This window comes from Eleginops maclovinus, chromosome 18, assembly GCF_036324505.1.
Source record: "Eleginops maclovinus isolate JMC-PN-2008 ecotype Puerto Natales chromosome 18, JC_Emac_rtc_rv5, whole genome shotgun sequence".
NCBI classification, from domain to species: Eukaryota; Metazoa; Chordata; class Actinopteri; order Perciformes; family Eleginopidae; genus Eleginops; species Eleginops maclovinus.
Window position 1 is genome coordinate 17,620,725 of NC_086366.1, and position 26,908 is coordinate 17,647,632.

General features: G+C 42.7%; 1 protein-coding gene across 3 annotated transcripts in view; it reads right to left on the bottom strand.

Moving 5' to 3' along the window:
- robo2 (roundabout, axon guidance receptor, homolog 2 (Drosophila)) overlaps positions 1-26,908 on the bottom strand; it is a 152,076-nt gene that overhangs the window by 49,286 nt on the left and 75,882 nt on the right. For all 3 annotated transcript variants that reach the window (XM_063907472.1, XM_063907471.1, XM_063907470.1), the window contains exons 3-5: positions 7,275-7,432; positions 6,889-7,009; positions 6,397-6,535 (exon numbers count right to left, since the gene is read on the bottom strand). In XM_063907472.1, the coding sequence (XP_063763542.1) occupies positions 6,397-6,535; positions 6,889-7,009; positions 7,275-7,432 (418 nt within the window). The remainder of the gene's footprint in view (positions 1-6,396; positions 6,536-6,888; positions 7,010-7,274; positions 7,433-26,908) is intronic.

Below are 26,908 nucleotides of genomic sequence, written 5' to 3' on the forward strand. Positions count from 1 at the left end.
GACAGGCATCTAAAGTAATGAGACAGCACATTTTGTGACAGGCCTTTTGCCAGATGATAAACAAACAAGCTAACAGAAAGAGAATCCTCCCACACTGTACCCCAGGCTACATTGGGAAGCTCAACATGAACTCCTGACTTGAAAGAGGAGGTGGAGATGAGCAAAAGACTGGCAGGGACAAGAAAGGGCTTAGGGAAAACACTATGACAAGCAAGCAAGTGAACAAGTGCTCAATATTCCCAGCACTCTCAAACACCCAACCATATCCAGCTCCGTGTCAAAAAACTGTAGGTAGAAGGTTTGCCATATTCATTGTGCAAGTTTAGAATGATGATATGTTTTGGTATGGGACATTTGCTTATTATTGATAACCTAAAGTACAGCTAAGAATAGAGAATTATTTGTTTTCCATTTATTCATAAAACAAAGTATCAGATACAAATGTTGGCCTGAAGTTGGCATGAAATGCAAAGTTTAGGTTTTAATTAATTGAACGATCCTCTCTGTAACATGACTGTTGGTATTATAGCTCATGTTAATCAATGGAACAGTTGGGGACACATTTCACTTAAATCCATACATGTCAACATCATGGTGGCGCTAGAGAAAAAGTCAGGGCATCACTAAAGTCCATTTCAGTTAACAAATTGACCGATCAAATGGCAAAATGACATTACCATCCAAAAGCCATACTACTATCATGGCTAATCAAATGTTTTGAATACCTTTGGCCATGCTAATCCCGGAGTGAAACTCTGAAATTGTGACAGGTCTAATTGGGACACTGTGTTAAGGACATGTATTAGAGCCACAGCTGTTATGATCCCCCCCAAAAAAGGTAGACGGTTCAAATGCTCATACAGGTTCCTGCAGTTTGATATCAGCATGACGGAACCCTCACCATATGGGTAACCCACGCATACATGTACTGGACAACATGCTTTTTGTTCTAGGCCCCTACTCCATTAATCTCTCAAAACAGAACATCAGGCTGGTCCAGGACTTATTAGGGGGAAACATGAGCCCAATCAATCTGTAATCAACTTCCTATATGGAATCAGCCTAAATGACAAGATGAGTGGAAATACTCAGGGATAAGAGGTAGTTGTGGCCACACACACAATCAAGTACACACAGAAAGGGAACAGTAGTTCTTTATTGAGACTGAAATGGGCAGAGTTCTGTTCTCTATTAGAAGAGGAATGTAATTGGACATGTAGAAGGGCTGTGGAAAGGATAAGAGAGCCAAGTTCACTCTCGCTCCTTTTCAACAGCAAAAAAGGCAAGCTGTACATACACGCACTCAAACAAAGAACAGAGTACACAATAATCCAATGCCTCTCCACACATGTGCCGAGTCATTCAATCTTGCAGGAAGATGAGGAGTGATGGGAAAGTAAGCAAATGCCAAGACAAAGCAGCATTTTCCGAGGTTGTCAAATTGATGTGTTCGCTGCACGGAGAAGGCTGTGCAAAGATGACAACTTTATTGCGCAAACTTTAAAAGGCATCACATTTTAAAAGTCCTACAGTTCATCGTAGAGGACATGCCTTGAAACCGTCTGTCAAAAACACATTCACCCGTGTTCCACCTTCAGACTTGTGCCAATTCACCCGCATTAAGGGAATCATATATCTCGGTAGTGTGGCCGACGCTGATACCGACTGAATGTGTTCGTACCGTTATCCACAAAATGACTCAACCTGAGAGGATCTTATCTGCTCTGTCTCTGTGTGTACATGAATGGTGCAGGCTGTAGGCAGAAGGGTTGTGTGCCAACTCTGAGCACACGAGTCAGACTCAAGATACGGCAGAGGACCAATTCGGGCCTGCTCTCTGGCCTTGCTGCTCTGACACAAAGTCCCCTCTCTGCTCCATTTCATTTTGTCTGTCTGATCCCGTTTCACACCATCTAACTGCTACTTTAGCACAGGCTGATCAAAAGAGCTGGAGACTACCTGTCCTGGACTTATCAACCATGAGAGGGAATCAATTAACCGCTATCACTTCTTATCTTCTTTTTGTAAGGCCCTTAGCCAGAACTCTACTCCCTATTGGCATCTCCAGCAGGGTCAGGGCCTACTCGCAGTCAGACTTACATTAAGCACCTTATCCTTAATTGATAAAAGATCAGTGTGGAAAGACTTTGACCCTTAGCGTAAGGCTGGTGGTTTGTGGGTAATAAACTGATCCTAAATCTGCCTTTAAAATAGTTACATCCCTCCAGTGCCACTGAAAAAGTGGCAGCAGTGAAGTCTTTACTTATTCAAAAGTGGTTTGGAGCGGTCAGTATAGTAGATGTGGAAATGGAGGAAAAGAGCAAAGTACAGCTTATTGTCCGATGCCAAGAAGACACTTCTACTCTTTCACTTTTTGTGAGTGAGTGTGAAGAACAAAGGATGCCACCGTACCAAAAGCCCTGAAAAAGTCAGATTTATATGCTGAGGTACTCATCTGTGCTTTCTTAGCAACTGAGAGGCAATTTTATGTCTTTCCATAAGGATGAAAAGCTCTTATACATAATGAATTATCCACTGTGCATCATCCTGATTAATGCAAAACTAACATTTCTATATCCAATGTCATAAACAGTGGATTCTTGTTTTATTCACATTAGTTTACTGTTGACACAATCAATAAACCACCGCTGAGCATCATTCTGCTATTGCACTCAGCACCCCCCATACACATGCGCACTCATAAATACCAGATGTATCCACTTATAAATCAGGGGAAGTAATGGAGACAGGAACCATAGCCTGCCATCTTTTCATTTTGCTGAGCTGCAGAGGTGAGAAATCACTGAAACTGGATGGTCAGCATAACGCAGCCACTCCTGTCACACTAGCTTTAACAGCTCTCTCAAATAGAATGACCCATACACCTCTATCACACACACACACACACACACACACACACACACACACACACACACACACACACACACACACACACACACACACACACACACACACACACACACACACACACACACACACACACACACACACACACACACACACACACACACAGAAGGGAATGAGTCAGAAAGAAAGATTTTTCTGCTGAATGTTGCAGAGGCTGTGCTGTGGAGGTCAAGGGGGACAGGGGGCCCGAATACAGATAGACTGCAGGACCAAAGAGGCTCTGATAAGGCACAGCAGAGGGCACAGGGGTCCAGAGCAAACGAGGAGGGAAAGACAAAGCCACACACTGAGCTGGTAGCCAGTGGGAGATATCACACACTCTTTTCACAGGGATTCATAGACTATGGTGGAGACTCTTCCATTTGGAGACACAAAGCTCCCTGGTTCTCCTCTTCTGGCTCTTTGATGTGGGAGCAGCTATTCTTTCCCCAAGATTCAGCAGAGATGCTTTACAGACTGCTGTTAATATGATCCTGACATTATTCTAAATAAAGACGCCCTTGCAAATACTATGTTTTCTGGTTTATGCATTACTAGGGCTGCGAAATGGCAATGTATATGGTTTTAATCTAAATGTAGGTAAACTGTCTTGGTAAAAGATCACACCATTAATCTGTACAATCTGATTAATAGATTTTAGTTGTTTTAAGGGGCGTGATCATGATATGCATTTAAGGAAAAACAAAAAGGCATTATGAGCGTACGAACCTGCTGTGTTAACAAACAGGCTGATCTGATTTCAGGTTATTATTCTGTCGTGGCCTGGCTATTATTAAATGTATTCGCTACATGTATATAACACCTCACAGACTCAAATCCTCTTAATAATGAAATAGTTCAATTTGAATTCAGAAAGAAACATGAAGCATGAACACTTATATATTACTATATATGTTTTTCTTAAATAAGAAGATCCTGTAATTAGGCACTGGGTTGAACACAGTTCTAAGGGAACACATTAGATTCAAGGTTAGGCACTGAATCATTAGGCTCTAATGTAAACAGAAATATGAATAAGATAGTGCTTTAAAATATCCATGTCAACTCAATTATTTCTAAATTATTCTTATCTAGATTTGGATCAAAAGTCAAGGCTAATATTATTTAACTCAAAATCATAATTAATGCACCTGTTTAATGCACACTTTTCAGCTATTTATTTTACTCTGACATGTACCATGTTTTTTGAATGGTTTCCTAGGATATGTCTAGGGATTTGGCCTCTTACTGAACGAATATTGAATTTAACTATAATATAGCTCTGCTGTAACAAAGCTTGTTGGCCAGTCTCCTAGAGTAGATTGATTTTAAACCTTTTTTTTTTTTTAAACAACAGTAAAACTCCCACACAGAGGCAAAAGAGCATCACTATTGTCTCTGTCCTCTAATTGAAACACTTCTTGTGCTGTCTCTTTTTCCTTCTTCTATCCCACAGAAACTGAAGCCAGTACCATCCTGGTGGGCCTTATGTCTATGTGCCAGTGTGTGCATGTGTTTGCCTCGGAGGCTGCTGAAACCACTGAGCATATTAAAGACCTGTTTACTCAGCTGAGGCTCCATTTCCCTTCTTCCTAGTATAACAATTATACACAAACACACACATGAAAAAAACAGGCCTGCACAAGTGTAAAGGGACCAGCAAAGACAAGTTAAAAATATTTGATGGTAAAGAAGGAGCCACCTTACTAAGTCTCTCCTTTTACAGCTTAACATAATAATAAGGACAGTGTAACCTTTTGAGATGAAGAGCAAACAAAGACCACTCCTCGCTGCATATAGAAGAGGTCGATCTTTAATCGTTTACTCCTATGGTTAAGGCCACTACTGTTTGACGCCCACAGGGCGAAGACACAGTAGCTGCTTCTTATTTCTTCTTCTTTTTCTGAGCACTTGCCAGTTATCTTACTGGAAACTACTCCTACGTGGGACTTTCAACAATTCTTCTGTCAGTCAGAGAATGCACTGTTTGATGATTATTAAGTGAGGATAAATGGTAGAGAAAACAGGAACACGCAGTCACTTTAAAATACACGTTTTCTTTTTGCCATGCAACAAAGGCAGCAGAAAATGTCAGGATTGGAATATTGCAGTCTTCGTGCTTGCGCTCTGCGCCAAACCAAAACTGCAGCATTAAATATAGTGAGGAAAACAAAAGGTGTCTCATTGTAATTAAAAATATCGCAATATAAAAAAAAAACTTATTCATTTTGGCAGTATATTTGTTCTTGTTTTCTGCTCTTGTTTTTCCTTATCCAAATACGACTTAACTTCAAAGGGAAGAGACGGTATGCAAGGACAGAAGCACATGACACTCTTCCTACTCAGTTATAAATCTGTTAATTAGTGTAAAAAATGAACTCATTTCCAGAGCCAACTCCCTATCAAAGGCATGAGTGAAGTACTTCTATGTGTTTGCTTTGGCACAGTGCTCGTGTCGAACTGCCCAGTGAACCAAATCCTTATCAGACACAAACAACCCGCCCACGCACAGCTCTGCTGCTAGCCTTGAGAGATGTCAGGTCCACTGAGTGTATGTTTTTATGAGGTGATCCAAGCAGTGTGTGGCTGGCTTGTTTGCTAAGGACAAAAAACGCAGGTCTCTTTGAAGTCCACTCCCGACAATGACACTACTATTGACTGAGTTCAGTGACTCATGGTGAAGCAACAGGCCAACACACAGGACCCAGAAGCAACAGTATCTCTATGTCATCATTGGCTTGTTACAGGAAGTGAGCCAGACTATCTGGCAACAATGCTCTTATTTCTTGGTACAGACTTGTATTCCCTATTTTCTTTTATCAGTTTGTCTTCTTACAGCTGTGAGTGAATGCATGTGTCATGTCAGCAAGGCTATAGACACTGAAAGGGGTTAATGTGTGAGAGGGGGTGATTATATTTTTCTGAGGTGTCTGGGCCAAGACTTCACCTGAACAGCGGCACCTGTACACAGAAGCTTGAGGGCCACGTCAGCAGCTATACTCTGTCTCTATATGTCTACTGTCATTCTATCTGTCTGCTTTGCAATGGGCCCTATTTTTTTCTGCTACTCTATATGTCTACCTTTTAGCCTACCTGCCAACTTACCTGTCGCTCACTTTTAATTGTCTAGCTCAGTATCTGGTTGTTTTCATGCAGACCCTTCCTTGACAAGAAACAATGTCTACCCCTCTGGCTGTGCGAGCTGTGTTATGGGACGCCAAAGGGTGGAGTCATTTTATCCTGAATGTATTACGTAAGCTGTTAAATGCCCCATAGCAGCCACCTGGTGAGCGCTGGCAGTGTGGGTTAGGATCAGTCTGAAACTGTCCCTCAGATTGACATTAATTCCTCCACAGCTCCTTTATATTACGTGCAACCTGTCACATTGGTGCTGCATACCCACACATACATTTTATTACTTTCTTAATGAAGCTTTCTCTATAAAAATAAAGCACATTTTTTAAAGAATATTCCTCTAGATGAACATACCTCCCACGAGGGACATCAATGTCGTCTTTCCTCCAGCGTACATTTGGCTGAGGGTCTCCCTGTACTTGGCAGCGGAACTCCACCATCTCCTCTTCCAGGACCACCTGGTTGATGGGCCTCCGGAGGAAGGTCGGTCGTTCTGCACGATGGGCAGAGGAAAGAAAAGGAACATTGTATTATATAATATTGTAGGATTATGTTAGTGGGTAATGAAAGTGCATTTTTTTTCTAGTTTCCACACAGTGGTTTCTTCCTTCAGAATGATGACCTGCTGTCTACTAACTCTATTTACTCTCTTAAAAAGTATGCTGGACTCTCAGTGCATTCATTAACCCTCAATGATCATCTGCAAAATGTTCTGTGTTCGTTATATAAACAAATGTAGTCAAAACCTTTAAAAGTATGATCAACATGAATATACGTTATGAAGTCCCTCTGCTGCATCATTGAAGACAACATTTCTCTCAGGAGAGCAAGATAAATAAATCTTACCAAACACTGTGACCTGTGCCGTCTCACTGTCCCTCTCTCCGACCATGTTGGTTCCCACACAGATGTACATGGCAGCGTCGCTCTTTCTTGAGTTGGAGATCATCAATTTCCCTCCTCGAATCTTAGGGAAAAAAATAGTTTTTTGTTTAATACAAGGATAATGCACCTTTTCAACTGTTGTCAAACTTACTTTCCTTTTTTCTTGCACTGACCTGATGCAACAAAGGTATGATACTTTCTTCAAACTCTAAAAAACACTGTCAAATGTGTTCAATGACAGCAGCAAGAGGTTTTTTTCTATGTGCCTAGACACTGAAAATGAGAGACATTGACAGTAGTTCTTGCTATTGAGTCCAGGTATTAGAACAAATAGTAATAGTACTTACAGTGATCCTGTCATCCTTGTCATCAATTCGCACTTTGTCTTTCTTCCAGTAGATGGTGGGTTCAGGATGGCCTCGGGGTGGAACACACTCAAGGATTGCTGGTTCTCCTGCGGCCACCACCACGTCTGTCGGGTTCTGTCTGAAGTCATCTCGCAGCACTGAAAGAACAATGAAAATAAATAGTTCAGGAAGAGTGTAAATGTTTAAATCTACAATTTTTTGCAGCTTATATTGTGGCTATATTGAATGGGGTGTGCCGCTTCATCTGACAAAGCCAGCACAAGTGAAAGCTAATTGGAGCTAATGGAGGTCCCTGAGGAGGCAGCAGAACAAACAGATACAGAATGCCCCGAAGCTTGGTGTCATTCACATGTGAGAGCTCACAGGGGTGCAACACAGCTTCACTCTGCTTGCATGTACACACTCACAGACTCAAACACTAACACAAGATATGTGTTAATGCACAAAAAAAAGCAGCGGGTGGTCTGGTGAACAACTATGGACAGCTTGTATCCAATCCCCCTCAGGTAGGCCTTTCATCACGATATAGTCTCTCACCCAGGATAGTGTTCAGCAAAACACACAACACCAGCTCATTATCAAACAAGGAGATCTGCTGACACACACACACACACACACACACACACACACACACACACACACACACACACACACACACACACACACACACACACACACACACACACACACACACACACACACACACACACACACACACACACACACACACACACACACACACACACACACACACACACACACACACCTGCCATACCGATACTTTTACATATATAATATCTAATGCAGTATAAAGGTATAAACTGGGGATAGTTCTGGCTTTTCCCCCTGCTGTGTGTACTCAACCAGATCTATCTCCATTTGATCTGCAATAAATCTAATCCAAAGAGATGCACTTTAGAAATTTCAGCTTCAGCCGTGTCCATCCACGCGCTAGCGAGGGACACATTATTCCTCTGAAGGATAAAAGGACTGAGCTTGTTGAAGGATGTTTGAAGACGCTTGAGAAGGGCTAAATTAAGGGCAGCACCATAGGTCCTTATGTAAATTCCACATAGCACCGGGGACAATGGTGGGGAGGGCCAGGATTATAAGAGGGGATAACTGGTCCCTGCGCTGCAGGCTTCTCTCATCTCTTCATTCACTCTCCTTACCCTCTCTACAGAGAGCCATTGTCTTTTTATTTATTTATTTAGACCAAGGGGAAGCGAGGCAGAGGAGGAGAGGACGCTTTCAACCCAATTATCCTGGGGATGCACAGGGCTACAGAGTGGGACTTTTGTGTGACATGAATTCAAATGAAACCTTTACACAGGGGTAATAGGAGAGAATACAGAAGAGGTAGAGGATTTCTCTCTCTAATGCAGGGCTGCCCTATAAGGGCTAAGGTAATTAGCCGGATCCAGAGTGGCGGACCGCCTGGCCAGGGATATCAGCCACCACCACTGGGCTCTGGGTATTTGCATTACAAACAGGAGTCATGCTGTTTAAAATCATAGACTGGTTTGGGCCATACACAGCCTGATGTTTTCAAGATGGCGTGGGATTTAATTGCTCCTTTCCATTCATTGCTGATAGCACCCATGGGATTTTGTCAGTATCAATTTCCTTTGAAACAGAAGAGTGACAAAAGAAACACACATTAGGTGCATCATTACGGTGTGTGTGCCACGCTGTCTATTCTAATCTAATACTACAAGGTATTGTACTTCACAGTAAATGCATCTCTGCCCTGCGATCTAAATTAATACCAAAAATGTACAAAGAGAATAATGAAAAAGAGAGAAACCATACAATCCAGGAAAAAATAAATACAATATACACACACACTTGTTGAGAACAGGATAAACACTGGATTGCAAACAGTTACAAGCAAACAAACAGATGATACCCCACTGGTGAGGGGATTATGCCCTGTGTGTTGATTCAGGGCTTGCTAATACCAAGACTACACTCCAACCAGTTTTATTTACTAAGTAAATGAGGGGAGGGGTCAATCTAAACACACTTTAGTACACAGTCTAATTGTAATTACAAGGTCACCAATGTCAGACACCTATGGTTGAAGCACATACAAACAACTTAAATATGCATCCGCTTAGTGTACGTTTCTAGATTCATTACAGTGTGAGCATGTATCTCTCAAACTGTTGCCTGCAGGCACCACTGTGGGCTGAACAACCCTGAGCCAGAGGTCATAAGGCAAGTGAATTATTTGAATACGGCTGCTTTTCTCTGTTAATCTGTGTGAAGTGCATCTGGTATGTGTGAATCATTAGGTGGGTTTGTGCATTTGTTGTCAAAAATTGAACTCCTGCTCCAACTAGGAGGCCCTGTAGGCATTCAGAGCCAAATCAGCAGACAGACGTGAGGTAATTGGCTTTCTATCCCCCTGAAACACTCAGCTCTTCTTCCACTGAAAACATCTCACCTCCCATGGAGTTCCAGCAGGCCTCAAACCCTGCTCTGTTGCTTACTTGCTTATTAATATTTATATATTATACATTTACACCCCTCTGTTGGCAAATGCTAAATCTGTCAATCCTGCTGCGGGCTAAAAGAACCCATATCTGAATAATATTAATCTGTCTTTGCCTCTTCTCTTTTATTTATTTATTTCCCAAAAATCAGAGGAGTGGGCTGATTGGAATGAAGGTGCATCAGGCAGGGGGCCAAACATGGCAAATTTGCAGCTCTTTCAGCTGGAACTGTTTCAACAGCTCAAACTTAAAGGGGAGGGAAGTCAGGTTTCAAAATCTGCAATGAAACAGCCAAGGGGTTGAGGCCAAAATAAAAACAGACACCCATACAGTTACTCTGAAAGCAGATTGTCCTAGATTGGCAGGGAAAGCCTGTGCCAGCAACCATTAGGGAGGTCCACCTAGGTAGTGTAACCCTTCCCCTGCATCATAGGAAAAGAGGTTGCAGGGCAAAGACAGGTGGAGAGATATTTTGTACATTGCACCTCTTTTCCTTTCCAAGATAGTGCTCAGTGGAGGGTGACACTGCTGGTCAGGAAGATTAGTGGGAAGTCCTGACTGAAGCGTCCAGCCTGCATACTGAGATACGTGCTGACAAATGCATTCTGCTACAGGAGGGTACCTAGCTCTGGTTCACAAAGGTTGCACTCACACGGCAACACCACAGACTGGTCTCTGAAAACTATTTATTTTCTCTCCTCAGTTTTGACATTCACATCAATATGACATTTCACCACACAGACACGCAAAAACTATCCACAAACCTGACAAAAGGTTTCGTAAAAGCTGCAGGGCTTGGAGTCTTTTTGTAATACTGCAAATGTGAATATTTGTGTATTTTTGTTATTACTTTTTACCCCCAATTTACTTCCGAGAAACCCCCTGTGCTTTCAGACATTCCACTGGGTCGGGCTAAGAAACACAGAGAGAGATTACACCAGCTAGAAGCCAGGGGCCATACCCCGGCACCCAGACCCACCACATTCTACCCACACTCTGATTAAAAAATGCACACACACACACACACACACACACACACACACACACACACACACACACACACACACACACACACACACACACACACACACACACACACACACACACACACACACACACACACACACACACACACACACACACACACACACACACACACCCTGTTAAAGCTGAAGAGAGGTAGCTCCAAGCTATAATATCATTTTGTTCGAGTGCTTTTTGCGCTTCATCCAGCAGAGTGCTATTACAATACCACCAGTTTCAATTCCACCCTTAGAGAAGAGAGACAATATATATGTCACTTGACAAAACATACCACATCCACTCTGTGTGCTGTCAGTGCTGTTTTGTATTACTGTTGACGCTGAAGGCAGGAGAAGGATAATGCCACACTATATATTACCACACTGTGAAAGGAGATGTGCTCCATTTGTCTGGATGCAAGCTCTTTCCACCTCTGTCTCGCTCATTTGCCCTCCCACCGGCCACAACTAACCTTTGCCCCCCCATCCAGATGCAGAAATTACCCCCTCAGCAGGCAGGCTAGCAGCAGGTTCACACATATCCTCTATATTCCTCCACCGAGGGGTTGCAGGTCAGACCAGAGAAACAGCTGAAAAAATATGGACGTCTGGCAATGCCCACGGCTGTACCTCCTGAGAAGTGACTCTCATCATTAGCAGTACTCATCACCATCTCTCTGCCTGTCTTATTCTTTCCTTTCACCATCAGAGGTCATTATTTTCTCTCATCAAGGTCAAACTGAAGAGGTGTTGAACAACACAAAGGTGCTGAATAGATGGGGCTGACCAAAAATTCGTCGTAATTTTTCATGCAAAAATGTCAGGAAAGCCATTTTAGCCTCTCGAATATAGATATATCTTACTTTTTCCTAACTGTTTCATATTATACTCAACTGGATAACTTTGGGATTTCTGGCATCTGGCGTCTGGCAATTCCAACGGCTGTACCTCCTGAGAAGTGACTCTCATCATTAGCACTACTCATCACCATCTCTCTGCCTGTTTTATTCTTTCCTTTCACCATCAGAGGTCATTATTTTCTCTTTCTTTCCAAGGCCACAGCGTTGTGCCATGCTTTGCTTCTAGCCCTTCTCCACTCCCTTTCACTGGCCTGCCGGGGCTCCCTCTGCACCCTGCAGATGAAGCCATATCCATGCACAAGCGATCGTTCTCCATAGACCATGGTGAAGCCCGATATGATCTTCACCACCATTCTCCCTATCTGCAAATCCTTAGCCAAGGGATTGTAAATAACACTGTCACTTTCACAGATAAGTTGCAGGAAATATGGAAAGGAGCGAATGTAAAGAGAATCATATTGTCGGCAGTGATACCATAGAGGCGGAAGGTGATATCGTAGGGAAAGTGCATATTTAAAGGAAGGAATAAAAGAGACAGATCAAGTGTGCTACAGTGAGAAATTGGAGGGAAAAGGGGCAAGGCATAACACAATAGGGGATGACGAGAGGATGCCTGATCAAGGTCAAACGGAAGAGATGGTGAGCAACACAAAGGTGCTGAATAGATGGGGCTAAATGAACAGAGTGCATTTCATCAAACTCATACTTTGCCTCTAATTCTGATTCAGTAGATAGGACTAAACAAACATCCTTATTTAAACAGCAGCCCCGGTCTATGCTCATTTTTCAAAGATCACCCCTAATTTGGCCTAACAAGCCCCTAGGTAGCACAATAATGAAAATAAGACCGCAGTGGGCAATTCTGCTGGCCGATCCAGGAAAAATGTGCCGTGCTGCTCCTGAGACAATATAATTAACTCTTAATGAACCACTTTCCCTGAACAATACCAACACACAGACACACTCAAAAGCACACACACAATTCAATTTAGCCTAATCCATGCTTTATGGTAATGTATAGCTCATTAAAATGTTAGTTAAAAACTCATTAAAATTCACTTGAAGAAGTAATGGCTTCATTACAGTAATATGCTGAAAAGCAAAGAAAAAGACAAGTAAGGACAAGGAGAAGAAAGAGAGCAGAGAGCGACAGCTTTCTAATCACTTAATTGTGTCTAAAATGGAATACATTTGCATAATAAATTATGATGTGCTGTATCCTTAAGTCTATCTTTTTCCATTCCCATAGCGCTCTGTAATTAACAGCTACAATTAAAAATGCATTTTGCCCTAAACTCATTTTGGTGGCCACTCCAGTTTTCATTCTGTTGTCTTGTTTACGGTCATGAGCATGTTTGGGGGCCTTGGCAGATGCAGACAGTGCGCAGAAACTGGAGCTGGCTGATACTGACGAACAATGTGCCCATGGGTCTTTGTGCCTGCTCTGATAAGGCGTGATGTTGTGCTGATGCTCGTGCTCAGTCCAGAATGGACACTTTATAGCCGGAAGGGGGAGTAAGACGTGAAGGATGGAGAATAAGGGGAGGGGAGGAGGGGGTTGTAGATGAGAGTGGGATTGATTTCCTGCCAATTCCAGCACAGAGACAACACAGACAGAGGTAGTGAGGCATCATGATGGAGCAGGTGGGTCTGCTTCCTGCATCGGGAAAAGGAAGAAGAGAGAGGAAGTAAAGTGAGAAGAAGAGGAGATAAACACGTGCACTCAGGCAATGCCTCCTGTTAATGTCTTCTCTCTTAGTCTCCTATTGCATCAGCCCCATCTAAACATGATAGATACAATGGTATGGGAGCTGCCGGTGTAATAGTGAAAGTGTTAACTCAAAGATTTCTCTGGGCCTCCTGCTACAGGGAGACTCAGGTAAACCAGTCCATTTGAATTGTGTAACACATTCAACTCCAAATTAGCTGGATCTACTAAAGTCTACATGCTGTTTGTGTCTTCAGCATAATAGTGTGAGCTCTGCCCTCACGACATTGAGTTAGTGACCTTCCGCAGGATGCTGCTTAACAGTGTCCAGGCTGGGAAAACAGGACTGTACTCCCGCAAAGGCCACACACACACACACACACACACACACACACACACACACACACACACACACACACACACACACACACACACACACACACACACACACACACACACACACACACACACACACACACACACACACAGTCTGATTCTGCAGACCACTGTGCGGATCTCCATATAATCTTTAATAGCTTCCCCCTCTTTTTCTTTATGCCAGCCTATTTGCTGCAGCTCCTTCCGTGTCTATTTTATTGTTTTGGTCTATAATTGGATTGGCAGTAACGGCGAGCAGAGAGCCGTTAGGAGCTTGTAAAAGGTGTCACTCTGCTATGGCAGCCCCGTTTTAATTAAGCTCTCGGCTGGAGTTGAGCAGCTTTTATCTTGCTTAGCGTGATGAGCCCCAAGTGCAAGTGTGCTCCGCACAGTAATGCAGAAAAGGCAGGAAATGAGATGTTCACAGTAGCTGTAGATAGCCAAGTTTACTGTACTCAGCCTCTTTCCCCAGATACCAATGTACAGGCCTGGACAAAAAAGATACTGGAAAAAATAATCAAAATTAAGTGTGTCTGTGTGTGTACGCCATCACTGTTTCTCCTTGTGCTCATTGTGACAGAGCCCCACCCATCAGTGGTGTGCAGTCAAGCGCATATTGGTGCAGATGAAGAGCCAGCCACACAATATGACGATGGAAAATGGGCACTAATAATAAATCTAAATAAATGAAAAACTGCTGTAAATTCTAACTAATCTCACTTTGCTGCCTGTGTGTGTCAGTGTGTGTGTGTGTGTGTGTGTGTGTGTGTGTGTGTGTGTGTGTGTGTGTGTGTGTGTGTGTGTGTGTGTGTGTGTGTGTGTGACGTGTGCGTGTGTGTGTGTGTGTGTGTGTGTGTGTGTGTGTGTGAGGCTGATGCTGTAGGCAGTGCTGTACGTGGCATAATGATTAGAGAGGTGTTCATCACAGTCCATGCCTGTTCCCCCCTCCTCAATCCTCCTAATAGCCTCCTCAGATCATCTTTCCTTCAATCAATACTGCCTGAAAGGAAGAATCCCACACCTTAGGACACTCACCACTGTATATCACAGGTGACACATGTTCCATACCAGGAATTATCTGCTGGTTCTGGATCAGAACCTTACAGAGGACTTTGAACCTGTTCTGGCATCCATCAAGTGTATAGGTCTGTCCATGTTGGAGGTGGGTGGCTTTGCAAGGGGATGATACAGTTAAGATTTGTGGGCAGAGGAAGGCTGATGTCTGTCAGAGTGGCGAACAGAAAGCAGGCAGCAGATGAGGCGGGGTGTTAAATCATGTGGAGCTCTGATGCAGAGACATTTAAAGAGATTTATTGATCACTTTATAGATCTTAACTCTACAGGAAGAGCAAAAATTTTACTGGATACGGGGATGACCTTTACAACAGCCTCACCCATGGACTGTTTTTTTTTTTTTTTCTGTGTGTATGTGTGAGCTGTTTATGATAGAGGGGGGGAGAAGCAATTCACAATTTAGTCAGAATGTGCATCTGAAAAATTCCCTCCTGTACAACCAGCACCGCTATCATCCTTAAGATGGGCTATATACTTTATGTGCGTCGGCTGAGGTGTGATTGAATGCTGCACATAACATCTAAATACTAGGAATAAATTGTAGCAGTGCTGCTGCCTGCTCAGCAAATCACTGCTACATTAGGCTCACCTAAGTACCACACACACAAATTACATTTTCAAGTGTCTGTGCTGCAAAGTCTGTCAGCATGTATGGAAAGCATTTGCCCAGCACACGGCAGGGGAATGCACCAACAGCTATAATAACAAACTGATCACTCCATACTGCGCTGAAATAGCCGGAGTTACACTCATATGCACTCCATTAGCCCATACTGAGATAAATAAAGTCCTAGGAGACAACAAACACACACAGACAACCCACATACAGAAGATTTACTGCCAAGCACATTCGCGTGTTTCGGCATTTACATGCTATTTTAAAGACTTCAGCATGTGTGCTGAAATGCTCTGATATTAACTAGCTTAGCAGAGCGTTTAAATGATTTATTGAAGCTATAGCTTCACTGGCGCCATTCTGCGGAGGGGCTCTACATCTTGAGAGAATCCGCATGACAGTCCGGTTGCTTATTTCACAATCCAACTCGTGTTAATTGCATTACAGAGGAGTAATTGTGTTAGTTCCATCTATAATCAGCTTACTGCCTCAGTACAGCTGCATATACCTGTAAACCAGGCTTATGTAACCTGCGTGCTAATGAGGGGAATTTCATTCATTTCAGGGCACGGAGTAAAAACCCAGGATACACACTCAGGTAATCTGGCCTGCTGGAACTGTCAGTCTGTATGTAATATCCAGGTGTGTGTGTGTGTGTGCCTTTGTGTGTGTGTCTATGTGTCCATGCTCATATTATCATGCAAATGGGAAACAATCTGAAATACACCACTGGCTGCCATGCTCAGGATCAGCGCAAAGCACTGCATCTAAACCATTCCTGTTCTGCCCCTCAGCCCACCCCTTTTCTTTTTCTTTTTTCTTTCCTCCTGGTTTATCCCACTCCCTTCTAAATTTTCTCAGACACCACATCATAGCTGCTGCTTAAACATTACCATTTCCTACTGTGCTTGCACTACACACTTGTCCAATACATTTCTTTAGGCTGGAGATGTGAGGTTAATCATTTCGGCAAAGGAACAAAGTTAATGAGGCAACTTCTAATCCGAGGCTATTTGGAGTTCTGTCAACAGTATTGACTGCACTGCAGATGGGATAAGATATCGTTGGAGGGCACCAATGACCTACATAGCAAGGACAAGACAGTGGCTCAAAAGCAGCACAGCACAGTGATCCCACAGCTCTCCAGGGCACAGATTCTGCAGCAAAGAAGCAACGCTAAAAACACTGTATGTGTGTACGTAAGATGTGTGTATGAATGTGTGTGTGTATGTGTGCAACATTTCCACTTCCACCCACGCAGTGTTCTTTATCTTTACAGTCCCCAGCTTTGATATCCCGCAGCAGGAGATTCCAGTTTGCAACCAGCTATATAGTCCTATCAGCACTAGCTGCTGTGGAACACAATCAATACTGATTTCACCCGGCAATTAGCTAATAATTCAAGGAGCTAAAACTACTGAGTCAGAACTTCTAAAGATAGATGGAGGGAAGGGTGGAGTGGGTGTAGCTGTGGTTTGCCAGGTTCACTGTGAATAAGGTCCATGAGTGTTTTATAGTAGAGCTTTGTACCTGTGTTCCGAACACAGACAACATTAATGCTTGAAAGGACATTTGGTGAAAACAGATGGGGATCCAGACAAATAGGTTGTAGGCATGAACTGATCAGGGAATATACAACTGAAGAAAGTTTTTTTTTTTTAAGTTTACTAATAATACTTTAAATAAATTGAGCTTAAAAATAATGATCTTTTTGATATCAAATTGCATAACTTGTGTCTTCACTTCCCACTTATGTAATTTGTCCTTAAATACGTAACACATTATTTGAATCAAAAACTATGCCTATTACAGCAAAGGATACTTCTTACAGTAAGCGCAGCTGTTGAACCGTCCCAAAATCAGTAGCATTCTGAAGACAATTCCATCTAATGCTCGGATCAAAGGTGACCATTCTTGCCATTTGAGAGGGAAGGCACATGTCTTTCTTTGATTAATTCCAGGTCCTTGAAAGGTCACTGTGATACTATGACATTTGAAATCGTCATGTCTAACCCCAGAAAGCAGGACGCTGGGGAGCCATTATGGGGGACTGTAGTCGGGCTGCGCATTTAGTGTGGCTGCAGACAGACACCACTTGAGCTGCTTTTTTTAACACTGCTGGAATTCCTGATTGCACTCCGAGGTCAGTGGGGGTGGTTGACACACATATCTATGATACATACACACACATTAATGCTATAAACTCCCTGTACGACTTAACACAGAGACAAACAGACCCACCGTGCCCCGGGTAATGAAAGAGCATTGCAATACTGTGGTTGCTGTAAAACCCAATTAGTGTGTGTGTGTGTGTGGTTTTATCAGTTCTCAGTTAGCTACACATACAGATAACAGCTTCCACAAGATTGTTTTGCCAGTCTGCTGGTCTGCCCCCTGCTGGACACACACAGCCAAACAGGTATATGCTGTATGCATGGGAGCATCAATTACTGTGATCATGCCTTCTGGGTTAATGTGTTCTCCGTAGGAGTCTTAATCTAGATAAATGAGTATGAAACAACCGTGTGTCTGTTTTGGCAAATACTAATTTATCACACTATAAATGAAAACAGAGGCAATGCCTTCCGTAATAATTGTCAACCAACTACAGACCAAGAACCAGATGTTGTACTGTATGTTTGTGTCTTTCAACATACATGCATGTATTTAGATCTCAGATGAGGTAAGAGAACTGTATCACTCAATGTCACATGTAATACTGTAAAACAAATATTATGTACAATCCAGTTTTGTCCCAGAGCTGGATCCATTGCCTTCCAATGATTGTAGCTGAATAATAAAGACTTGTGTAATGTCTCCAAACACCTCGATTTCCTACAGCCAAATTAAAGAGCAGAACAGTGGTGGCAACTGCAGCAGCCATGCTGTGCATGCCTCTGTTCCACCGCAGCAGTCAAAGGAGGTACTTCTGTATTCATGTGGAGCATCACTCTGGGCTCTTTGATGGCACATATCACTGTCAAGATCCAGAGGCTCTCACCAAACATACTGTATGGCTGTAAAATAGTATGCAAACACATAGGATTATCCATTTTGTCTAAGTGCACAAAGAGAAAGTGTTTGTGCAAGTCTGACCTGGGTCTGCATTTCTGTGACTGTGCACATCCTAAAGAAGGTTGGATTAGTTTGCCAAATTAGCTAATCATTTTCAAATTGCATTAGCATTATTGAACACACAATGTCCTTTTAGTGACTTTCCTCCCAATATTATTGACTTCTCTGATACTGGAGATGGTGTGCTCAATAGAAGTCAAGAGCTAAGTAGCAATCCAGTCAAGAGACAGAGAAAAAGCCAGAGACAGAGAGGCAGACTGAAAAACAGAGTGAAGTGTTTTTTTCACCAACTTTCATTATTCAGCCTCAAGCCATGAATAACTGAATAACTGAATGCATGATAGCTGGGATGGAGAGCCATATTTTCATACAGCATGTCTGAATGTGGGGGAAGCAAAATAAGCCACAAGAAGGCATCCTCCTCCTCCAAAGAGGTCTTTAAATAAAAAGCTAGGAGCTGCACTCATGCATGACTGCTTCCTCTGCGTCCATTTCAGCATGGACCTCTGCACACCCCCGCCCTTTTACCGGATGCGCTAGGAAAAATAAATAATGATGCTTATTATGTCTACTACTTTTAAGGAGTGTATAACATTTATCAGCCATTGAAGAGGGTTGGGTCAATATTAGGAAAGAAGCCAACATGGTCAGTCCCTCCTCCAGCCAAGCATTTAAAAATAGGCCCACACAACACAGAGCTGCTGCTCCTGAATTAAATATGAGGGCAGAAGGGGAGAGGCGGAGAAAAAGGAGGTAGATAAGAGGAGATGGGGCAAAGGGCCGCTGTTTAAACAGCAGAAAGGTGACATGTGAGCATTCTACCGAAAGAACGGACCCCTGACCTCACCATGCCATAGTGACAACCAGCACTTAGCATTCTCCACAGGACTCTGATCTCACCAGGTAATTGCTGAATGTTTTACGTCAACATGACCCTGCTGCAACGTGCTACTGACAAACAATCTGAAACAAACAACACATAGGTGTTTGCTTTGTCACATTATAGTGCAAACAACCTTGCCCAGCTACAAACCTATCATTAACACGGGTAATTCATGGCCACTCTTCTCTAGAGCACTTACATGATTGAAGTCGATCAACTCATTTGAGAGGGAGAAAAAAAAAACAGTTTAAAATTGCTTCTTTTCCAATTCATCTGCTGATTACCATAATCACTTCATGGCTGACACTACTTTGAAAATGTGTGCTATTAATTCCAGCAATTATGGGAGCTAAATGCAAATGGGCTGCCAGTGTGGACAAACCCATCGATATTAGCTGATAAAGCACAAACACACGCAATCTTACGTTCGCCACTCTCGAGTGACCCCTCCCTCCCACAAGCTTTATCGTTATCCTCTATGATTTTTCTAAAGCAATAGAGGAAAACTTTGATCTTGATTCTACTTTATAGAAGGTTTATAGCTGTGATTTTACAGTGAAAATGTATTCATTCTGAGTTCACAGTGAATGCCTTCTTGAAATGTAATGGATTCTCAACACCACTCAAGAGTCTGCTGTAGATGGTGCATCAAGCTGTAGATCACTCTCCCATGAGCCCTTACTGCTCAGACCAGTAAATTCCACCTTCATTAATAGCAGCCACTCATGTCTGACTTAAATTAACGTACATGCTATCAATTAGCTGCGGTAAGGCCAGACATAGTGTACTCAAGGGGAAAAGAGGCATCCTGGGAAGATGCTGGACAGTGGATATGGATGATAGTGTTTCTCAACCATCATTACACCTTACTTTCTCTTTTCTGCTTTATTTTAAAGTAATTATCTAAAACTATCCACCTGTTTGACAGCAGATTCTCTGACCTTCATGTTGATGGAATGCATTCCTTTTTTCCGTCAGGCGGCCTTACTTGGCATCCATTAAAACCAATTCAAGAAGTGGGCAGCTGCTTACCATATACAGAAGCAGTATGCAGGACAAAATGTCCACACACTGCATGGGTCTTCTAATTTGCACAATTGTGTGTTTTCCGGCATCAATATGGAAGAGGTCAAGAGTAGCAGGTTCATTTGTATGGGCGCATGCATGCCTGATCATGCAGGCATACACAAATGAACAACCATCTCCCCCTATAAAGCCTTACTGAATTATTTTCTACATAACCCTAGAATCCTTCTCTTATTATTTATGCATCCATCCATCTTTCCATCTACCCCTTTTCCTTGATGGGTTAATTTATCTCCTATTGCCCGTTGCCTGGTGGTGAGGGAGTGACCCTCACGACCCAGGAGAATCTCCTAACAGGCTCCTCTTGCCCATCAGGATTGATCGGTCCACAGCACCCTGTCAGACGCGATCAATACATCATTCCTTCAGTAACGAGGACTGCTCTCTTGCCGCCTCTTCCTTCCCTGCATCGCTTTGCTTCCATTTTATTATTATTTTCTCACATCCGATCGATACAGGCAAACAGGCTCACTGTAAACCACACCACAATTAGAGCTGTGTCTAATCTTCTTGTTGACTCCATCTCCTTCACAACAGCCAGCGAATAAAACACAAATGATAATGAAATCTAATGGGATTCTGTGGAATTAAATCACTTAAACAATGAAGAGAGCCCAGCCACAGCTCTAAACCAATAAAGATCCGGATAGAGGTATATACCAGTCAATATCTTACATGCACATTGACCTAACAAGGCAAAAGACCAGCATCTATGCATGGTGGTGCATCATTTGTCCCAGAGGCTTTCAACACGTAAAATAACTTTTTAAATGCTAAGAAATAAAAAAAAACTATACTGAAATACTTTGTAACAAGAGGGAACTCATCTGTAGGCACCATCCCACACCAGAGAAAGTGATGACACACGTGAGTGAACACAGTTAGAACTGTAGATCCATTTTCATTCCATTAAGTAAATCTCTGCAGAACCAAATTACATTTCTAATATTGAGCGCAGAAAATGACATGCTCTGTGTTAAGATAATTTAATCATGAACTCTGGCCTTAATTAGGCTAATTTTGTTAGGGGAAGCACTAATGACATGCTTAATGTTGAGATGTCAGCATTTTTTCCCCTTAAGAAGTCAAATGACATATTTCATGTTTATCTTTCTTTCTCTTTCATGCAGGAGTTTCCAAATTAAGGTTCAAACTGTCAGTGACTATGACGGAACACATTTCTGCAATATCATCAAATTAGCAGCTGGTCTACGAAGCGACCAAAATAGGCGTGGATCTAATTTGTTCATTGCATTATATATTTAACACGCCTGTGTATTTTGGCCTGGGTTTGAGGGTAGGCCTGTCTGAGAGCAGCACTTGTGATGCGAGGAAAGCTGTTCGCTCGGTGCATGCGGCGTACAGGGCAGCAGTGTGGAACTGCAGGAGTAATTAGCGAATCGGGCCCCCAGCTCCCTGTGAAGTCCGGCCTTTGAAGGAAGGAGCTCAGACTGATCAGTGGCCTCTTCTGATGTATGTTTGTGAATCTTTCAAGTGAGTGAGAGCTGCTAACGAGGCCTCATCTATTACCATTTGAGATGTAATTAGCGTTGTTGGAGGAATGGAGCCGGGCCAAGCCACAGTGGCTCAATCTGGGCTCTGGTAGCCTTGTGTCCCACAGGGCAGCAACAGCAGGAGGATGAAGTGTGTGATTGGAAGGACACTCCCTGGAGGGAAGACAGGGCCTCAGCAGCACTGACACATAGGCCAACCAGACACATAGCCACCATACTGGAGCACTGGGGTGCATCAGGGCTGGCAGAACCAAGTGCTTTTTTGGAGAAGAAGGGGGCCTCTAAAACAAAACATATGCACATGTTTCTCAGCCCCAATTAATCTGTTGAGTATCTGTCATGTGGTCAACGTTTCTGCTATTTTAAAGGCAAACAAACAATATCATCCCATAAATAATAATAGTTATTCAAATTTGATTATTATGCTTTTTAGGGAGTCTAGTATGTACAGTTAGTTCAACTCACTATTTGTATAATCATTATGATTCCAAAGTAACAATGGAATCGGAAACACCCCAGAGGGACACTCAGGGAATACTCTTTTTCATACTCGCTATTTTTGTCATAACACATCCAGCACTTCCAGTTGTGGTTTGTGCTATTCACAGCAGAAATTCACTATAGCTCCCTACACGGTTCATGACCTTCTAAGTGTGTGTGCACTGTGGCCAAATGTGAGCTCTGAAGTAACAGAATAGTGGAGACTTTAAGTGGAGGCCACTCTTTGCCCTTTAAGGTTACAGTGGGGTGAGGTGAGGTGTGAGGCTTGCTCTGTTAGCTGCTTAAGTCAACCTTTAACCCCTAAGGGTTCAGTTGCTTGAGCCCATGGGTGTGTGGAAGGGCAATACAGGTCATGACTGTTTACATCGGACATCAACAGTGATTTAGGGTAAGCTGATAAGCCATTAGTCTTCATCAGGAATCTACTCACGCACCCCCAACATACTTTACACTGGAGGTGATATTATGCTAAACACATTTCTTTGTTGTCAAGCCTTCGGTCTAAAGACATAACTCTGCGATGACTAAGACTCACTGACAGCTGGAGAAAACTTAAGGGACTAAAGCATGGACCTTGCAGAGTGCAGTCACCTCTCTGGAGAAAGGGGGTGTGGGAGGCGATGAAGATACAGAGAAAGACAGTAATCTGTGTCAGGACAAGACAGTTTTTTGTCGCTCTGCCTCGACCCACTAAGGTTGTTGAACTAGGGCAAGAGGCAGGGCTGCTTGTATTGGTATGCAGCATGGACATGTTGAATTAATGGATCCTAGGGGTGTAACGGTATTCGTCCCGAACCGCTGCGGTTCGGACGTCACGGTTTGGTCCATGCAGTAACATGACGAATACGCCTTTTTTTACAAGTGGGAAAAAAGTCTGTCACTCAGGGCAGTATCCATTACACTCCAGGGGGCAGTTTTGCGCTTAAAAGCTGTTTGCCACCCGCCCTTAAACAACAAATGAAGAACAAGAAGAAAACACAACAAAACAAACAAAATACAAGAAGAAACACAGTTAGTATGGCGAGTTCAGATAACACACAGGAGCTAGAAGACCCACCTGCCTCTTTTAAATCAGCTGTGCGGGAACACTTCGGGTTCCCTGTGCACTACTACAATGATGGAGTGCGAGTGGTGGATTGGACGAGGACAGTGTGTCGGCGTTGTTCGACAGCGGTGCTAATGGTAACACGTCAAACATGCTAAATCATATCAGAAGGCATCACCCAGATTTGCCAATCACCAGAGCCCGGCAAAAGATAACAGCAGTTCAACAGCTTATCCCCGCTGTTTTTACGAAGCCAATAGACATGAAAGCTGAGAGACCAAAATAAATAACGGAAGCTATTGGCACATATATTTCAATGGCTATGCGCCCATATGCAATAGTAGATTCACGTTATAGTAAAATTACAAATGTTAGACATTTGTCCTAAAGGCACAGATTTTATTTTGTTTTATATTTATCATTGTATTTATTTTATATTTTGACATCAGGAGATGTTATACAGTTCTGTATTGCCTTTTATTGACTGTGATTGAAACACTTTCTTATTATTTATTTTGTAATATTTTCAAGACATTATTTTTAGTTTTACAGCTTATTGAACCTTTTTGTTTGACATCAGCCATTATACATCAGATAATATGGCCATCTGAATGCATGTCTTTGTGGTTTGTTTTTAACTGTGTAATACAGTTAATTATTCAAAATGTAAGAGTTCTTTATTTTTATACTGAAACTTGCACTACTGTTGAAAATAGATAACAAACCTGGGACTTTTTGTATTTCTTGCTGTAACAACCCGTACTGAACCGTGATCCCCAAACCAAAGTACATACCGAACCGTGAATTCTGTGAACCGTTACACCCCTAATGGATCCTGGAAGACTTTTCAAAATCTCTGTTACAGACCCACTGTTAATGAGCAGGAACCAGGGCCTGTCTGCCCCCCTTGTGGCCATGCGCTAAATTACGAGCCGTGAATCAAATCAGCATTTATGGGCAACAGCAAATTAAAGTAGTTAAATCTGCAAGGACAAGTAGACTTTGTATAAACAAGAAGATCATAGGGTAGGCTGAGATTGTCAGCTGAGGAACCCAATAGATAGACAAGAAATATAATATATAAGGAAAAGTGGTTTGCCCCTGTTCTCAGTCGACATATTTGGTCCGTTCTGATTGAGTGGATCGATGGTGTAACGCCAGGACAAGCACCTGGCTAGGCACTTATTCTCAGCAAAGCACTTAAACACAGTGAAATAAGCCACATTTAAAGAGAGAAAAAAAGAAGAGACAGGATAATATTGTACTAGACCATATAAATGAGAGACATGGTAACATAATAAATAGGCTAACAAACAGTAAAGCTGAAAGAGAAAAGGCTTTTACATAAACATTTAAGCACAGCGGCGGGAGATGCCGCAGGGTGACCTGTAATAGGAGAGAAGGGGAAGCGGAGGAGTGGTAAAAGCCTGATGAAATAAAAAACTGTAACCTCACTCCACTTATCCTTCAGACAAAGAGATGCTTTAGGGTGTCCATGAGCAATATCACCATAGAGTCACAAACATGCTGTGTGTCTGCAGCTATTTCTAAGCTCCCTTTCTACTTCTCTACATACTGACATGAAAGAGTACAACTAAATATGTGTAGTTAGTGGGTTTAAAAAGTGTAAAAAATGAGTTGTATATTAGATGTGTGGAACATGAGAAGTGATATGGAATCCCAACAACGAGAGAAACGGTTAAGTATGAAGATGATCCATACATTAATCACAATACCTTCTAATCACCATCCTGAGAAGAGAGGGTGGTCTTGAGATTAACTTTTGAATTCATGTGCAAGCATGTGCATGCATAATTGTTACTACGGGACCTTAGGACCTGGCAATGCAAATCTTATTGGCACAGAGATGTATAATCTAAATCATTTTCTAAATTAATTGCGCAACCAAATTCAGGGACTCTCTTAAATGGCTGCTTGTCACTTGAATAGACAACATACCTTAAGTGAATGGAGTCTGCCTCTTGCTTCAGAAACTAAAAGCCTGACTAAAGCCTAAGTCCAAAAAGTAATTGTATCTGAGTAACAAACGGTATTGTCCCTGCTGTGGTAGGGAATCAAGTGGATTGGCTTACTGGAATTCTAGCAGATATTTTCTGAGTTTGTGCCAAATAGAGGCATTTAGTCAAATAAAGAGCCACCACTTGCTTGATTTAATGAGTGTATGGCATTGAGTATGTGATCTTAGGCTATGGCCTCACCATACCTTTTTGATGGAGAGTATGGCTGTTTGCAGGTCATTGTGATTTTGACGCAATGTCAGTGTGTGTCAAACTTTAAATGCCTCAAAAGAGGCCTCTACTAAAAGTGCCTTGGGACCAGACTGCTCACTCTTCCTCCATCTCAGCAGTGACAGTCCACCACTGAGGGACAGACAGTCTAATTTCACTGCTGGCTGACGTCTATTCAACTTGAGTGATGAAGGAGCATGCTCTCACACAAATGTACACACACACATGTATACACACCATAGTGCACACAAAGAAAATGATACTAAAACAGTAAACTCAAAGCAAGGTTGGCCGTGCTGACAGGCCCATTAACTGGCCTCCGCCTGCCATTTCATTCCTGTTTCACACCCTCCAATTCCAGGGAAATATACTGCTTTACTGTACGCTCCGGTGCACCAAAGCCCCTTCAAAATCATCGCTATCCAGTGTGCTGTCCACTGTCTGCCACCCCTTCCCCCTCTTTATTACCATGTTGAAAACAAAACTGCTTTAACGTAATAGGTTGCCAATCTGCCATCAGGTGCTTCTCAAGCTAAAGGTTGATGAGAATATGCATGGACCTCTCAGGGAAAGTTAGTGGCAGTGAGTGAGACATGGTCAGAGATAGGGGGCCCCTCTGGGGCCAGGGGCGCCTACACTGTGATAGATCCTGATGAAGACAAATGGACAGGACCAATATGGCCTCCATGCGGCAGGGTATCATCTACAGGAAAAGGGGGGTTTGGGATGGCTGGTTGGATGACGGACACACAGCCTAATTGGTGACCTGCAGGGTTAGAGGTGGGGTGAGGAGGCCTCTCCACCGACTGAGTGGCAAGAGTGTCAATTCAGCCCAAGCAGGGGTTAGAGATCAAGTGATCTGCAGGGAAGAGTTGAAGGGACAGGGAAACCTGTCTTTGACATAGCTTGTTTGTTACTCTCAGATAGAGGGAACTATAATATTTTCCTACAGTTAAAACTCCACATCAAAAAATTTAACAGAACCCATTGAACCTTTTGAGGACACTATAACACTTCTGAACAGTATTAAAGATGTGTGTTTGGAAGGGGAGTATGAAGTGATGATGATACAAGAAAGGACACTTCTTTGTTTGCACGTGGTCT